The sequence below is a fragment of the Melozone crissalis genome, unplaced genomic scaffold (genome assembly GCF_028551555.1).
Source record: "Melozone crissalis strain CALT ecotype California unplaced genomic scaffold, PUWL_Pcris_2 ptg000005l_1, whole genome shotgun sequence".
Taxonomy (NCBI): domain Eukaryota; kingdom Metazoa; phylum Chordata; class Aves; order Passeriformes; family Passerellidae; genus Melozone; species Melozone crissalis.
The window spans coordinates 2,295,659-2,314,428 of NW_026535783.1; the positions used below are offsets into that span (position 1 = coordinate 2,295,659).

Consider the following 18,770-nt stretch of genomic DNA (forward strand, 5'->3'; position numbering starts at 1 on the left):
TACATCACGAGATGTTCATAAGCCAGAGAAGAAACATTGCACTTGACCACATTGTCTTCCTCTACTCCTCTCACCTCTTAAAAAGTGAATGCCAGGGACAGGAAAGGCAGAAAGAAAAGGGTTGTTCCTCTTCAGTTTTAATTTTAAGCCATGCCAGGGCCTAAACCTACTGATGACTTCATGTCCTCCTCCTCTGCATCATGGATGCTGCTAGCAGTGGATAAAACAGCAGCATTCAATTTATTATCTACTGCAAACTGAAATGACAGTAAATGCAAAGATGCCTTTGCTGCATAATGACAAGAAAACCTCTTTGTACCCCCTTTTTGGTTTAACAGGGAAAGAAGAAGTCTCAATGAGGGACCTCAAGATTGAGAGCTGGATCATGTTTTAATATGTGACAAACCTGCAAACTGACCACGCAAATACAACTTCAATAAAGGTGTTCATTATCTGTAATAAAAACCAAGCCTTTAAAATAGATGCAATTCTCTAGGGAAAACATTTATTCAACTGCTTTACAGAGTAAGCCAATTAAGGCCAAATATATTACTTGGAAATAGACAGGCTTTCACTGGGTACAAATATGAGCTGGCTTAACAGTATACTGTATACAAAATGTTCTTTGAAAGCATCTAAGAAAGGTAAAGGCTGAGCAATACAAGCTGAAAAACTGCTTCTTTAAGGCAAACAAAAAGTATTTGTTTATTCTTTGTTTCTTAAAAAAGTATTACCAAAATATTTCTTCACAATTACTTCCATATTTCTAAGTAAAGATTTAAGATTGTGTGAGTGTGGATGGAAGATATTTATAGCCACAAAAAAAAAAAAAAATCAGACACCACTCAAAACTTACATGAGAAACAGTGAACTCATGACATCATGAAAGCTTTAGACTTAAAAGTGTTTAGAAAACCCAGAATAGCAAAGCAAGTGATACACACATGACCGTTTTCCATAATCAAATTACTGACAACTGTAAATACATAGAAAAAAATTACATAATTACATATAACAGATGATGTCTGGAAGCACTGGAGTAAATCATGTTATTGAAACTGCTGAGATGATTTCATGTGGGGAGAGCAGTACCTGACCTAAAACCCACTGAAGCAACTTGAAATTGTGTCTGTGGTTCTTCAGCTGGCCGCGAATTCAATTACTGTTACATAAAAAGCAGGAAGATGCAGCATAGAAAATGAAAATTCAGAATTATTTAGCAACGACTTCAACTAACAAGGGCATGGATTTGTGCTCTTCTTCAGCAGCTCACTCTTAGGTGCTGTAGAGACTACTTGGCATCACTCCTGAGAACTACATACAGACACCAACCCAAGGAGGTGGTAAGTATCCCCTAAACACATGCCCCAAAAACCACATGTAATACAGAAGGTAGTCTCTCAGGATTGAAATCCATATATAACGTACATGTTATGCTGTCAACATGTTTATATTACCAATATAATAGAAATAGCTAAACAAATATCCCCTTTGGAAAGAATACTAACTAACTGTCTCAGCAAATGGCTGGTAAGGTGTCACACCACAGCACATTCCAGTTAAAAAACTGCAATGCCGCCTGTAGCAGTCATAAATACACGTTTGTTTTATGAATCATACTGGAGATCACACATTAGCTAAAAACTGCAATTGCTCACTTCCACTCCTGGCAATCACCTTCACTTCTCAACAAGCAGAGACGGTTTAGAGTTGAAATCACAAATCTGGCATTGCTGAGCACGGGAACGCGCGGCTGGAACCAAACCCGCGTTCCCAGCGTGAGGGCGTCCCTGCTGTCACACGGTCCTGGGCGGCAGCTGCTGCTTGTACATGCCTGCCAGGGCCTTGGCCGCGCTGTAGATCATCTGGCGGCGGGACATGCCCGTGAACACGGCGTGCCAGTCCGTGCGGCTCGCGTTCAGCACGCTCTTCTCCAGCACCTCGCCCACCGTCACCAGCAGCCCCGACCACCTCAGGCTGTAGTCATGAGGGGTCAGGCTCTTGGCCTGCGTGTGAAAGTTTGACAACTGGTTACTGAAACAGTCTGGATTGGTAGATTTGTGTCTGCTGTTGGATTTAAGCGGATTTTGCGAGAATCATTCTTGTATCAACAGACCTATGTGGAAAATTAAAGGGTGTGAGAAGCAAATTTGTCACAGACATATTTTATGAAAAATACGCTTGCTAGGATTTTTCTCCTGAGAAGCTGAGAGTCCTCAGAGGAAAAGAAAAACAGTAATTATCTGCTGCTGTGGAATGCAACAGGTGCATCTTTGATTGGTCTCATGTGGTTGTTTCTAATTAATGGCCAATCACAGTCAGCTGGCTCGGACTCTCTGGTCAGTCACAATATTTTATTAGTATTCCATTCCTTTCTTTTCCTTGCTCGCCTTCTGATGAAATCCTTTCTTCTATTCTTTTACTATAGTTTTAATATATCATTTTCTTTTAACACAATATATATTATAAAATAATCAGCCTTCTGAAACATGGAGTAAAGTTCTCGTCTCTTCCATTGTCCTGGGGCCCCTGTGAACACCACCGCATAAATTTCAGCTATTTAGAAATTGGTGCTACAGAAAAATGCCCCAAAGTTACTGTTTGCTCACCCAAAACAACATCCTGAGGATCAAACGCCAAACAGTTCTGGTTATCAATTCTTCATGGAAACATTTTAAAAGAATTTTCAGGCCAGAGTTAACTGAAGAATGAGTCATATCTGCTGTCAGGCAACATGCAGTGACTGGAGTAATTCCCAGTCTGTGCCCAAAGAAAAATAAACCACCTCCAGAAAAACTTCTTTTGGTGGTATTTCAGAACTGCACACTACTGCAGCTCATTCCATTATTTTCACTCAAATGAACCATGGTATTTTCAATATTTAAATATTCTGATTTCAGAATTGTACATCTTTTCCAAAATAGCACATTTGAAATCAGCCTTGTCTTTCAGGTGGGACCCTGTGTTCATCGAGGACTTAAGTCCAAGTATTGATCTGGAAAATGGGAATGCTTTGTTTTTAGGAATGTGTTTTCAGAGAGTAAAGCATGCTGCCTGCTTGGTTAGTATTTCTTCTTAAATAGGAGAGTAAAACTTGTGATAGATATTGCAAATATCCAAAGTGACAGATATTGCAGAATGACACTCTTGACTAAGAAAAGCTTTACTATAAATGTCTAAAGATTAATTCATTAACATGATGCAAAAATATTCTGCAAAAATATTCATAAATAATTCATAAACATGATGCAAAAATATCCTCATTCCATAAACGAAAACATTTAAGTGTAATAACTTCCAGTAAGAACTAACATCAAAACTAAAATGAAAACTTCAGTCTTATGTCTCAGCTGTTAATTGGTAAGAAAACTGAAAAATAGAAAAACTGAAAATATGTTCTCACCTGCTGAACATATTGCAAAGGCACTGGTGTTGCCTGAGTGAATGCTTCCAGGTGAATTCCATGAATTGGATCCTCAATAATCAGACATCCAATGTCAAACCACCTGCAGTGATGTGCAAATTGTTTTATTTCTGAGTATTGGTGAAAACCAACATGCTAAAAGTTGAATTATGAACATTTTACAAGCCCTATTACAACTGCAGTAATAATTTAATAATGAAACTCATCAAACTGTTGTGGTATTTTGCAAGTGAAATTTGCGTATGTCACTTTTCATCCATCCATCCATCCATCCATCTCTCATAATAACGCATGTATATGCAAGTAAAATGCATAAAATACACAGAAATACAAATTTCATGAAACTTACAAATCAAAGAAAAAAAAGAGAGCTGGAGGGGTGGGTGTGTGGGCAGACACAATCCCTTGGCCACAGGTGTTCTGCTAGAGTTTTCATTCGATCTTTCAAAGAACATTTCTCATTAAAATAACCTTCCCTAACAATTTTAAAGAAAATTGTCTATTTATCATTCATGTTCTACATTCAGAAGATTTTTTGGAAAGTCTAATGCTATAGCAATAATTAAAATTATTTATTTAGGGAAACATTTCTGCCTGTCTGGACCACATAAGCCTCACGGTAAGAGTTTAGTGGAGCCAGACAGGAAGAAGCAGTTCCATTATCTTTGTAGCAGGGAAAAGAGCACTGGAATGCTTTGACTGGCATCTATTAAAGACTGCCGAGAAAGCCTCATGGCTAAATATAACTTGCTTCCAATTAATAATGAAGTTGCTGGTATTTTCTTCTAATGTTTGCATTTTTATCCATGTGATGGGCTTTTATTTATTTTTTGGACAGATACTCTCCTTTTGCTATATTTTTCATTTAGTATTTTTAGTGAAATACAAATGAGGAATTTTCTAAAGTAAATAGGAGTAGGAAGAAGTTTTAATTTTTGTTTAGCATTTCTTTCCATCTAGTCTGATTTAGACGTTTTACTGTCTTTTCAAAGAGGATTAACTATGACATATATTATTACTAGTGTGGGTAGTTACTTGAAAGTCCTCTCCTTTGGACATGTACAAGCATGCTCAACACTGGAAGAAAACTATTTAAGTTTGTATTAAGAAAAACACAGCATTGTCTCTAATATCTTGGCATTTAATTATAAAGCTGTTTCAAGAACTGCCAGTCAACCAACGTTACAAAATCAAGTTGCAAAGCATTTTGAAACAGAATTTTTGTGTCTGTGCAGTGCAAGTTAGATGCAATAATACATTCTCAGTGAAAGGAAAACAGAAAATACATTATTTGATAAAATCATATTGTTCTAAATGCCAAATATCTCCCAATATCTCTTCTGATACAATTTCAGAAAGAGAAAGGAGGATGCACACCCCAATGCACAAACTGTTAGCCAAATTCCAAATTTTACCACTCCTTAGTTTTTTCAGCTCACTTCACTGCGTTTTTACATTGTCAATCTACAAAATATGACAAGGATTTCATTATATTAAGGTCTCAAGAAGCCTGGACAAAAAGCTGAACGTCATCACCAAAACCAAGCCTGCCAAGACACTTCAGACAAATCTTCTGCTTCTTTCTCCTTCTCCTTATTCTCTTTCTCCTTCTTCTCATTCTCCTTCTCATTCTCCTTATTCTCATTCTCCTTCTCATTCTCCTTATACTCTTTCTCCTTCTTTCTCCTTCTCCTTATTCTCTTTATCCTTATTCTCATTCTCCTTATTCTCTTTCTCCTTCTTTCTCCTTCTCCTTATTCTCTTTATCCTTCTTTCTCCTTCTCCTTATTCTCTTTATCCTTATTCTCATTCTCCTTCTCCTTATTCTCATTCTCCTTCTCCTTCTTTCTCCTTCTCATTTCTCCTTATTCTCTTTCTCCTTCTTTCTCCTTCTCCTTATTCTCTTTATCCTTATTATCATTCTCCTTCTCTTTATTTTCTTTCTCTTTCTCATTCTCCTTATTCTCCTTAATTCTCCTCTTCTTTCTCCTTCTCCTTACTTTCCTCTGTCTTTCTCCTTCTCCTTCTCCCTCTCAAACTACCACCAGCTCCTTACAAGGAATATTCCCAAGGTGTCCCCACAACGTGTCCCCACCCTCCTGGGACAAATGCAAGGCTCTCACTTGTCAGGAAGCAGCTCCTCGATGAAGTTTTCCACTGACACAGCAGGCTGCTTCTCGTGGATGACTCCTGTCCGGCGCAGGCTGTCTATCCTCTCCTGGGCTCCCTGAGTGGCAACACAAGCTGTTAGAGAAAACTGAGCCATAGCTTAGTGCTGTGCTTGCAGATCAACCCCAAAAGAACCCCAGAACACACTTTTCTAAATGACTCTATAGGAAAAAACCCCAACAACTCAAACTAAGGAAAGGCCAGGAATCCCAAACAGCAACAAAATCTATGATAAAGCTAATTAATTTTTTTTAGGTTTTATTGCATTCCAAGAAAAATACCCAGGGTAGCCTGCAAAGAATTCCTAATCTGTGACAACAGTTCCTAACCTTTGATGGTTTTAACTCTCACTTAAAGCATCAGTGTATATTTGTGTTACTTTGACATTTCTACCACTTAAAACTTCTTGGGTTTAGAGTGTTTAAGAGCTTTGGACCAGCTTTGTAAGAGCAAGGGAAAGAATCCATTTGTTGTGTTACATATCCAACTAACACACAGGAATTACTCCCCTGAAAACTGTTATCACTCTGAAGTTGTAACAGAAATATACAATAAACTGCAGGAGATAAATAAAGGAACACGCACATTATTTTGCTTTATCTCAATATAAAATTGCATCAGATAATACACTGCTATGAGGACAGACTTTAGTCTGCAAACACTGCCACAACAGTTAGGGGAAAGCCTTCCTTTTTCATGAATTTTTGCTTACATTTAGTAAATAGAGTATGAAACAGCTGTTTTCAGGATTTTCACTCATTGGCCAGAACTGATGAAACAACCTTTGCTAACCCCTCCTCTAGGGTGGCACAGCAGTTTGCAAGGCTGCCCAGGGAATTCTTATTTTTCAAATAGAACACAGATCTGTTCAGAAAGATCAAGTGTTAATCAAATTGTCTTTGATCTACAGAATCAGTGGGGAGAAAAATCAATCTTGGAGACTTTTAATTTCTAACATTTCCAACATGATATGCTGGTAATATATTCAAAAAATGCCTAATATACTTGGGAGCCACAGTAATAGCCCGACATCTGCAAGATGTGATGGCAGTCAGTGACAGTACAATGAAACCGACATAAATGGCATCATACACTGACATAGGTACTCTTCACTTGCTGCAAATGTGTTTGCAAGAAATCTTGAAAATATTTCAAAGAGAGCTTTAGATCTAATGATCCAAACTGAGGAAAAAAAGACAAAAAAATGCCAAACCCCTTAACCCATAAAATAACAAGACCAATGAATCAACAAAACCCCCCCTCAAGCCAGGACAAAACAAAACAAAAAACCAAACAAAACAAAAAACCAAACACAAACCACTGCAATGAACAAACAATAACAAAAAAAGAAAACACCCAAAAAATCCCCAAAGAAAATATTTACCTATCCCAGAAACTGACCTTCACTTTACAGAAAATGAGGTAATTTTGGGTGAATTTCTCTTTGCTACTACTACATATCAACTTACCTTTAGGCCTGCAGCATAGCCCACAGGCTGTGGTGCAATGTTGGACTGTGCGGCCTCTCCAGTCACAACAGCCATCCCAAAGACTTCTTGAAAAGCATCCCGAATTGCTGCAACTTTCACCTCTTTATTGGAAGTGACCACTATGTCCAGCTCTCCCCCAGTTCCTGCAAAATAATTTTGTAAAGTGATCTGTAAGAAATACATCCACGCATGGAATATTTCTCCTTCCCATGGCAGTATAGTTCAAACACAGTTCTACACCTTCTCCAGCTGCTTTTTCTCTGTGTCACGCACTGGACAATAACTCTTCCATGAAGCAGAAGTCACTTAAGTTAGGAACTGAAATTCAGATGAATAACTAAGGGATACAAAGGTGAAAAACAGGCAGCAGGAACTGATCTATTTTCAGGTTCAGCACCCAAAAAAAAATCATACCACTCATTCAAGATGACAATTCACAGAGCTTTAGGAAAATAACTCAAAGACATCCTTTTCCAAGTATGTTTTGGTGTCCTGTGAAGCATCAAGGAATACTGCAAACTCTCATGACTGATGCAGGTCATAAAATCCAGTGAGCAGCTGCCAAATTACACAAGATTTAAAAGAAAGGCTCCCATTACTTTTTAGGTGTCCTTGGAATGTGAACTTCAGTGTCATTTTGTTGCTCTTTTTAGATTTTAAATACCTATGGAACCAAAAAGCTTGTACAGAGTTCTAAACATTTCCTGTAGGGTTATATCTCCATAAAGAAGCATGAACTTTCACTAAACTTTTTCAGAATGAAACAAAAGAACTCAAGAATGAAAAGAAATCTAAAACTACCACAGATGACTCAATCACACCTCACATGTGTCTGTCACAGCTGGATCACTTTTATTGTGCAGAAACACACAATACAACTCATCCCTGCTGTGAGAAGCTTTCTCAAGAACAGATAAATCTTTCCTCAAACATGGAATATGACATCAGAGACAGCTGCCTAAATAAAATACATCTACCACACAAGCTTACAGAGTTTGCAGTATTTATCCTGATTCAAGAAAAGTTCCTTCACTGATAAGGGTAAACCCAAAGCTTAAATTTTAATGAAAAAACAATTAACTTTTTGGCTCATATTTCTCAGCAGACCTCAGTTACAGGAATCATCTTATTTTTATGAATAATCACCAGATAGGCTAGAACCTTGTAGTAAAACCTACTATTTGTGGAGTTTCAGGTAATTTTTTATCATTTTATTTATCAATTGCTTTGCTGAATGGAATTAGGTGTACAGATCACTGAACTTGGAGCAATTGTTTTAAATGCTGTGCAACTACTGGACTAAAAATAATTGAGGGTATCTTTTTTCATTGATTCCTTCTTGATATAAATCAATTTAACATAATTAAACAAGTGCTTAAAATTGACTGCAGGCTTTTACTGAAGTTAGCCTCGCCTGACTGCTCAGGAACAGAAATACTGTTCAACAGCTTTTAATGAAGTTAAAAACTAATCCATAACATATCTAACAAACTACTACCTAACAGTTTTAAGAATGGCAAATGTGCCTCATGTCTGGTTGCAGAATACAGAATATGTGCTTTTGTATGATGGAATATCAAATATCAAAGCCATCTATTTTTTTCATCAGAGATACTACAGAACTGAAACAAAGATATTACATGGGTTAAAAGAAACCATTTGTGACAAAATCTAGTAAAATGGAAACCTAAAATGTAAGAACTAGATGCACCCTGGTAAATTCAGGGGCAGAACTCTTGTATCAAGTTAAGCTCTGACACCTGAATGTGAAATTTCATTGTACCTTGTGCATTATAAACTGAAATTACAGTTCCATATTTAATTTAAGATTCCCTGCTGTCTTTTGTTGTAAAAGTACTGTTGTTGATGCTTATGAGGTGACCATTTCCTGTCTAGATAGAAATTGTCTGTTCCAGGAGTGCAGCTCAGATAACACTTTCACCATGTGCCAATAAAAACAGTTCAGCTCTTTTCAAGAAAGAGATTACAGAAATACTATTTGTTCAGATGAGGGAGAAAAAAAAGAAAATTTCAACCACCTCATCCAGAAGCTTTGGTAATTTCAGGTTTTGGCAATGAGGAACATGAAATTCCTAGGCATTGCAGTAATGGAGGGAGAGCAGAGAGAAGTGGGGCTGGTTTTGTAGAATACATTTCTACAAGGAAGTACAGGCTAAGTTTACAAACCTCTGCCCCTTTTTCACAACCTGAAACTACAAAAATAATGCAGTATACATAAATGGCCAAGATATATACAGATACTCCCCCTTCAAGAACTTTAGAGAGTTTAGAGGTAACTACTGACTTAATTTACTCAACCTAAAGCCTACAAGCCAAGCATTTTATTTGTATTACTTCCTCCTCCAGATAAAGTTGTTCTGTCAATAAACACTGGGCCAAACTATCCAGGATACCAACAGATCCTGTTTCTAAAAAAAGGACAGTGATGACTGCAATAGAAACCTTAAATACACTTTGTCAAATTGTGCATAAATCAACATTTACTGTAGCTTTGCCCTGCATCCTGCTACTCCTCTCAAATACCTTTAGAAGGCATTGCTGGCTGGCCTCACTAGTTTTATTCTCACTCCCTCCTCATTACACAGCTGCTGGGAGATTTTTCCTTAAATGTAAGAGAATTAACTACTACCCAATAATTAAGTCATCTTCCCCTGTTCTCTACACTAGTACAAAAGTGCAGCACTAGTTAGCTGGGTCACCTAAAAGGTTCAGCTGAAAAAAAAAAATCTCAGGAAAACAAAATAATTAAAAAATCATTTTAATGGTTTCTTATCAGTCTTAGGTGTTTCCTGACCAGCTTTTTCATAGGCAGAACAAAGTCAGTACTGGCACACCTAGGAGGGAGAACTGCTTATCAGGCTATTAGGAGAAAAAAAGCCATGCCAAAAAAAACAAAAACAAACCACCAGCCTGGACAACTGGTGCCTTTTGCTTGCTTATTTTACTCTCAGGTCAGCTACATGTGACATGCAGTGTCCTCCAGTAACATAAGAAATGTGAGTAATGCAAAGATTTTCTTTCCTGTTCATTTTCAATCTGTAACTGAAATGCTTTTACACTTCAAGTGTACAAGTAATGGCTTTTGTAGTAGCTTCTCCAGGATTTACAGGCAATACTTGATGGTTTATCATAAACACTTACTGATATATGGAACCATGCCAGGATCCAGCGTTGTGATCATGGTCTCCACTGAATGCTTGGTTTTATCAAGAACAGACTTCACCATGGGATTCTCAGCTACACCCTAAATTTAAGCAAATATATTTCCATATTATTTTCCTGGGTTGTTTTTTTTTTCTCCTCAAGAAATTAAAAATGTTACATATAATATAATACAACCAAAATATTAAGCTGCTCTGTAACATCTGCTGTGCATTACTCAGCACAAACACTGCAGGATATGACTTGTCAGTGTATGGCTTTTCTGTTACTACCTCAGGTTTAAATACTACCTTCCTCATTAATGCAGAAACAGCCCTTGCAAAGCCACGCAGTGCTTCTTCAGGTAGCATCCTGGCTGCCTAACTAACATGAAGTCATTATACAGATGGTTCCTAAACACTGAGACTGCTTCCACCTGTGGAGAATGCCTTTATGTGCTCATCTGCCTAGCACAAAGAGGGTGAAATAATCCATATTTTTATACAAATCCCAAACATTAGGTTATCGCAACAATTATGTGGAAATTAGTCTTGGAACTGCAGTGTGACTGCTCAGGCATCTTTGAAGAAACTTGAAACAGTCCCATTTGATTCCAGACCATTAATTTCTCAATTTTAGATTGACACAGTTTTCAGTATTACTGAGCTTGAAGGAAATCTGAAAGGAAGGTGTATGATTTCTTAACAACACCAGAGGAAAAAGAGTATATCAAATTACTTCAACAACAGAAATAAAGATAAGTGTGGCAACTACTGCATGAGCTCCTCAACAGGAAATTCAGGATGCATTTCTGTAAAAATTACCGCAACATGTCCCAGATTCTGGCTCACCTTTAAAAAGCACATACTCTGATGTGAGCTTACTTCATACATCATGAACTTGATGGTTTCAGTATAACTAAAGATTCCTCATTCTTTCACTGAAGAAATTCTCAAGCAGTGGTTACTGAACACACAGAGCACATGGAATGCTTGATACTTCAACCAAAATCTTTTTACTGGAGTCAGTAATACAGACCTGCTCTATAAACAGAAATAGAACACCTTCTGGATCCTAGTGGCAGCACTAAAATGTGGATGAGATTGGCTTTTCAATTAATTTGCAATTGAAAGCTCTGGTACTCCAAGAAGGGCTAAAGAATCTGTTACAAGTAAAACGTTCTCTTCTAGAACACTGCCACCTACTGCAAATATTAGGAGGAATATAAGGACTGAAAGGAAAACACTGTTACTTAAAGGAAGAAGGAAAATGTGTTTTTTATGATCATGAGAAGACATTTCTCCCTGAAAATGGCAGCATGACCACTGTGCTCTCAGTGTACTGATGGAGAGTTAATCTTTCTCTTTAAGGCTGTATCACTGGAGAGACAGAGGGTTCAGTTGTTGTCTGCCATGTCACACACAACAACTTCTGCCAGGTTTTCAAGTTTAAAAGGGATTGAAAACCAAAATTTTTCAAGGGCACTGGGACAATAATTTTCTTTATTCTTCCTAAGGACAGAATGTGGTGCTGCTCTTGAAGACAGCTCAGTGTTGATGTACAGCCCACAGAGCTTCTTGCTACAATCTTCATGATGCCACTTAAACGTAGCATCTCTTACAGCTCCAGAGAGTTTACAGGCTAATGAAATTCCACTAGCTGATGTTGCTGCTTATTTCCTCTGTGTGATTAGATGGCATCCCAAGGAGAATCTGTTCTGCACTATGCATTCCATGCCTTCTAGCAAACTAATCTTACAAAATACCTTAGATGCTTCTTTGTGATTGAAAAAATATGTAGCTTGTCTGTCCTTGAAAAAAGACAAAATAGAACTTGATTGTTATAGAACAAACATGACTCGCATCCCACAGGAATCAAACTCAGTTAATTAGGAAGTTATAAATGGGATATGCAAAGCATTCAGGTAAGGTAAAACAGACTTCTCTTTTTCTACATACATTCTACATTCTGCATACAGTCTTTGTGAAGTAAAAAACACCCTTCAGGACTTAAAGGGCTCTAGAATTTTGTCTGGTTTAAGAACATATCCATATGGAACAGGCTCTATCACAAGGTCGTATCACAGCAATCAAAACTAACCTAGAACACCTGCATTTGTGAGTCCCCTCTCTTCTATGCAGAGAAAAGGTAATAATTTGCATAGTTTCAGCAAAAACAGCACTGTTAAAAACAGCCACCTTGCACATGAGGCTGGAAAAAAAATTACTTACAGTAGCATGCACTTAAAAAGAGTGCAACAAGTCTTCCTATAGTCAGTACAAGTTGGTAATTCCTCATGAAGGCAACAGAAAAAGCCCCTACCTTTATAAACCCCCAGATTCCTCCAGCAGGTGCTCCACTCTGGGCAGTAGACATCCTGGGATCTTCATGCTCCTCGGGAAAAGTGATTGCAGAACCAGCCCCAGGAGACAAAGATGAAGAGAAAGTTGCCTGTTGAGTAATGGGATCTGCCAAAACACCTGTAAGAGAGAAATATAAAACACAAGGATTTAATTTGTTATATTGAAGCAACATGCAATGGTTTAAGAGGAAAACAGCAGGAAGAATAAAACAATTCCAGGCAAATTCATCTCATTTCTTGGAGGCACAAGAACAATTCTTCTTGTCAAAGGCTAGCAGATCTAATGAATGCAATCATATCTGCTAAGAAAATTGAGACTGTTTGCACATTATGTACAAAGTTAAACAATTATTCTTTCTCTTATCACACTAATTTAAAAGCTGTTCTTTTTACTGTATTCAAATTTTCAGAATAAACTCGCAGTAAAGAGAAGGACAAGTGTTAGTCACTGAACAAAGGCACAGGAATGTTTTCATACAATAGGAAAAGTAAATTTTCTAACACCAAGTGCTGGAAATCAACAGTAGTAGAAAAAGGACGGAAGCTTTACGTATTTTGAAAACAAAAGAAACTAAAACAGTAGAAAAATAAAGTCAGAGCCTTTGCCCCATTACTCAAGCTGATTTTAACAGGTTTTCCAACACTAGCCTTAACTGAGAGTTATTTTTACTTTATGCTGCACAACTGATAGCTGTTTTTAAGCATCCTCCTAATACAGACTACTTAAAAGAGATATCACCAGTAATAATAAAAGCTTGGCCCAACTGCAGCTGAGAAGTTTCCACTCCACAAGCTGAAAATGACATCAGTTCAGCAACCACAGCAACTGCCTGCATGGAAGGTATGTATTATTATGTATTTTTAGCTATCCCAATGCAATTTTGTGGCTGCAAACAAAAAAAAAAAAAAAAAAACAGAAGCTGGTGTCATGTGACAGCTTGTCAAGAGACAGATTTTCAGAACAAAACCCTGAAAATTATGAGTTTATTGGCATTCTGGGGAAACAGGTGGGACAAAATGGTCTCCAAGGCCTTTTCCACCCAAACCATTCTGGGATTCTACCAGTATTAAAACACAAGTGATTATTTAGGTTTACCACTATCCCCTGTAAATCTGTTTTAACTCCCTTCTATGCTGCTCATCTAACTATGGTCTATAATAAAAGGTATTATTTCCCTAGCCTTGCATCCTTAAAAAATACATCCACAAATACAAAGTGCATCCACATCACTTCCTACAAAAGCTTCAAGAATGAAAAAAAAGTTGAGGGTGGCTCTCTGAACTGAAGAAAAGCTGGCCTTTGGTGTGCAAGGTAACAAAAATAAAAGTCCTCAAACAAAAGATTTTCCTGTGAATCTGAATGCCACCATAACTTAAAGCAGACTCTGTCCTGGACCATGAGTGTATTTTAAAAGCGATTATGCCTTCTTTTGAGCAGAGCTAATTAATTAAGAGTATTATCCCTTCTAAGTACAACTAATTAATTAAGTATACCCAAAAGAATAATAAGCAACCAAGGAGATCCTCAGCAATAAACAGAGTTACCTGTGACTGGAGGTGCAGAGAATGAAGGCATCAGTGGGCTCTGAGGCGCTCGGCCAGCGTGACCTCTGGTGATATCATAGGTGGAAGAAATGGAAAACCCTGAAATGGGGGGACCAGTGGGAGGTGCAGCAAGGCCAGGGCCAGCAGCAGAGCTCAGAGGAGGAGGAGGAGGAGCAGCAGAGAACTGGGAGACGGGGGTGCTGAAGGCTGCAGGGGCAGCAGGGGCTGGGACAGGGCTCTGGGGCGGCGCAATTGTAGAAACGGTGGCAGAAGGCACAAGTGGAAGAGAGGCCGAGGTCATCATGGGCGGAGGAGCTGGGGACACTCCAGCTGGCAAGGGGGGTGAGTAGGCAGGAGAAGATGGCATGCTTGGTGTGGCAAGGGGGCTGGAAAAAGCTACAGAAAATAAAGGGGGGGAAAAAAAAAAGAGAGAAAAAAAATTTAGAAGCCTTAATCTCAGCGATTCAGTTATATATTTTGTTCAGACACTTCAGTTATATATTTTGTTCAGTTATATATATTGTTCAGACACTTCACAAATAATTTTTAACCAGTCAGCTTTTTTTTTTTTCATTTGAAGTGAATTTGAAACTTCTGCCTGAGTTTTCACACAGCTCCAATGGCACTTAATCCCTGGTGACAGCATCTTGTAGGACACATCTCTTCCTGCATGACCCTACTCGTCATTAGCTTAAAAAGACAAGTCAGCATTTGACTACTGAATTCACAGCAGCTGAAACCTGCCTCAGAAATTTCAAGCTAGCTCTGTTATTCCTGAGGGACTGCTGCATCAGCTGAGGATGCAGGAAGTGCTCCTCCTCAGGAATAAAACACACGCTCCTAATATCAGATTTAGAGGTGTGGCATTGGAAAATGGACTGAACCTCAGGCAGCTCTCTCTTCTCTGGCACTTATCTCCCTGATCCCTCTTTCCCTGTTTTAGCTGATCCTTGGATAAGCCAATTTTCCTGTCTGTAGCCAATCAAGCCAGGAAATGAGGTCAGAAAAACAGAAATTGCCTTTTTTGATGGCACTAACATGCTAAATCAGCTTAGGCATCTCACCAGCCTCCGCCTAAACAGCACAGTCAAATGATATGCAAATCACACTAATGCCATGGTCTCGAAACTTGGTCACACACACACATCAGTAAAAAAAAAAAGAAAAAAAAAAGAGCATCCATTCCCCCATGTAAAATCTACTTCTATATTGTTTACATGTAACACTGTTCAGTATGTCATATATATTACAAAACATTCACAACAAAAATTTTAAAATTATGAGATAAAGACAAATGGAAAAAAAACCTGTCAAGACTACAAAATATTTTCTCTTTGCACTGGAAGTGGTTTTGATAATATACTATCAATACAATAATATAGTTCTTTAATAATGGTTAACATACTATATAACACAATCATTGACAGTAACTTTCTAGGTTGAGCAGCACAACTGAAGAACCTCAGCAATTTTTACAGCTTGGTTTAACACCTCATGGTGTGCACGAATTTAAAGGTCTGTTTCTACATTCAGACTATTCTGATGCCTGGGTTTAAGGGCTGAAAAAAACACCTTACAGAGATCCACATGGAGGAATTGCTTTGTTGGCTGTGTTTGCTGTACCATGCTATTCATCTCCCACTTACACCCATAAACCATGCATTTCCTTGGAATTTAGCAGGCAAACTTTCATCTTCGCCTTGCAAGATGAACATGCTGCATTTCTGTATTTTAATTTTATTTTTAATTTTATAAATTTAAAAAAAAATTTCATTTTTATTTTGAGTGTGTTCAAATCCCACAGAAACAGTTTGGAAGATATTCACACAGGTCAGGAAATTCTCTTTGCAGGTTGATGTCTACAGATCTGACAGTTTTTATGCAACACTTGCATTGGTTTTGGCTGCAGGAATGAATAATGATGGAAGTTATTTCCAAATATCAGTTTTGGAAATGGTTTCCCAGAAACATGACGTTCTTATAAAAGTACTTCCTGCATCACTCCTTGTTGAAATGTCACCTTTACCTGGATGGGACAAGTTATGAGTGCATATTTTTTTTTATAATATCAACCAGGCAGTAGTTGAAAATATCAACTAGTCTCAGCAAATCTGAGACTTTTCGTTAAAAAAAGTTCATGTCCACATTAATTTCAACAATTCTTTTAACAGACCTTGCCACTGATGGCCAGCAAACCTCTGCCCCATAAAAAAAAAAAATTAGATCTTTCATGGTTTCTCCCCATGTAAGTAGAAAATACTGCCAAAGACGTACTATTTAAAGACCATTTCTATAAAATTAACTTTATTGATGACATCCTGTACCACACTTCATGCACTTCTGGCTCTGGTTTCTTTGCTTATGTATGAATGAGGCAGTGAGTACATTTCATGTGTGGTAACATCTCTGCAAGCCTACTCCAGAATCCATTTTCACCCTAGCTAAAGCAATGCACCATCATAGGTTACATTTCCACAGTTTTAATTTTAAAAAATTGCTTTTGTTATACAACTAATTTAGTGCTATAGGCTGAGATCTTGTGAGAATATTCCTCCTTTAGCATCTGACAAAACATACTGCACAAGTCTGATTTAACAATGTCACATCTGCCAAAAAATTCAGTATCTGGTATTCAAATGTGGTGTTCAGAATCCTGAGAACAATCAGAAAAGTCACTCTGGTTACGCCTCACAAGCGAGACCTTAAAGCACCTTTCCAGTACCTAAAGGGGCTGCAAGAGAGCTGGAGGGACTTTGTACAAAGACAGGACAGGGGGAATGGCGTTAAACTGGATTATTTAGGGCAGTTATTAACAAGAATTGATCCCTGGCAGGGTGGGCAGGGGCTGGAATGGAATTCCCAGAGCAGCTGGGGCTGCCCCTGCATCCCTGGCAGTGCCCGAGGCCAGGCTGGACACTGGCACAGTGGGAGGGGTCCCTGCCATGGCACAGGTGGGACAAAATGGTCTTCAAGTCCTTTTCCACCCAAACCATTCTGGCATTCTACCAGTATTAAAACACAAGTGATTATTCAGGTTTACCACTATCCCCTGTAAATCTGTTTTAACTCCCTTCTATGCTGCTCATCTAACTATGGTCTATAATGGAAGGCATTATTTCCTTAGCCTTGCATCCTTAAAAACTACAAGTGTATCCACATCACTTCCTACAAGATTTTCAAGAATATTAAAAAAAAAAGCTAAAATTATTCTGTGCGATACCAGGCGCATTGCAGATAAGGAGCCCACTTCCACGATTAAGAAACAATTTAAATGCTTCCAATTATCCTGGAGAAGAGAACTGCGATTATGCTGATTGCAGCTGGTTCTGTAGTGCTTCAAAAGCCTGAGTAAAGGTTTATGATTTATTATCATCACCTAAAGTGACGGGCGCGGCAGCAGCGGCGTCCCCGGCTGCGCTCGGAGGGGGCGTGCCAGGCGGAGTCGTCTCTATGCCACTCTCTTCCATCATCTTCCTTCAGCTACAAGAAGCTGTGAGGGGGGGAAAAAAAACCACATAAAGTGTCTTCAGAAATAAGGGAGAAGATTTTAAATTCGAACACAAAGGCCACAACGCAGTTATTTACGTTGCTGAACAGAGCAGGTAACTCAAATACCAACTCTAGGGGGAAAAAAAAAAAGAAAAACACTGACTTATCTCAAGCACAAATTTATCCAGTTTGTCCCCCCTCTCCTGTATCTTCCCTTTATTTTTAGCACTTTGATTATACCTCAAACTCCCAGACTCTTTCTAAAGTTCTTACTGTGCCTGTCCAGCTACTGCTTCCAAAATATACTGGTGGAACTTGGAAGAATAATCATACAGAAATAATTACACATCATAAACCCCATACCCCATTGCAAGAAAAACTTAACTATAGGGAACAATTCTGCTGCATTCTTGAGCTGTAATAATGCAAACCATGACCTGTTACTTCCAGCATGATTAAAATTACACTGACACCAAGTTTTCCAGTATAGCCAATTCCTGTAAAATCCATACACCACATTTCTCTGTTGATGTTAACAGAAGCAGAAGTAATTGAAGGCTTTGGTTTTTATTTAGAAGGCCAGAAGAAACTTCTGACATATTTGAATAAACCTTTAAGATGTACTACTTCTAAAAAAATTAACAGTATTAATGTAAAAGGTCTTAGAAAAGTGGAAAAATTGGGATTTTCATGAACACCAGGGGATTTTCCATGCTTCATTGCAGCAGCAGCTTACAAAAAGTCCTGCTTCCTCACAAGCCTGGTAAATTACCTGTACCACTCCTTGAGGCAGCAGTCCTTAGGGAACTTTCGCTGAAATGAAAGTCTTGTATAAAGTAATTATCTATATAAAAAATAGATAGGCTGAAGACATTTTCTACCACATCCATTACATCAGTGGCTACTGAAGACTGCCAGCTTATTCCCTTTCAGAATTCAAAGGCGTAGATAGTATGTTGAATAAAAATTCTCACATATATATAAAAAAGAGCTCCACTTACAACGGCACAGGGGCTTTCCTCTGTTTAAAAAACAAAAGTAAAAATTCCTCATTCTCTCATCGTTGTTTCAAAGGTACATACAACTCTCAGTTTAATGTGAAGGAAAATTTACTGTTATTACCAAACTG

The 18,770-nt window shown here is 38.2% G+C and overlaps 1 protein-coding gene across 1 annotated transcript; it reads right to left on the reverse strand.

The window, feature by feature from the left end:
- Positions 1 to 483: 483 nt before the first annotated feature.
- Positions 484 to 17,632, reverse strand: PRRC1 (proline rich coiled-coil 1). Its single transcript, XM_054285119.1, has 8 exons — positions 17,529 to 17,632; positions 14,153 to 14,548; positions 12,568 to 12,725; positions 10,246 to 10,348; positions 7,063 to 7,226; positions 5,548 to 5,651; positions 3,404 to 3,506; positions 484 to 2,006 (listed from the first exon to the last, which is right to left on the reverse strand). Exons 1-8 carry the CDS (start codon positions 17,620 to 17,622, stop codon positions 1,797 to 1,799), a joined length of 1,332 nt encoding a protein of 443 aa, XP_054141094.1. The 5' UTR covers positions 17,623 to 17,632; the 3' UTR covers positions 484 to 1,796.
- Positions 17,633 to 18,770: the final 1,138 nt, after the last annotated feature.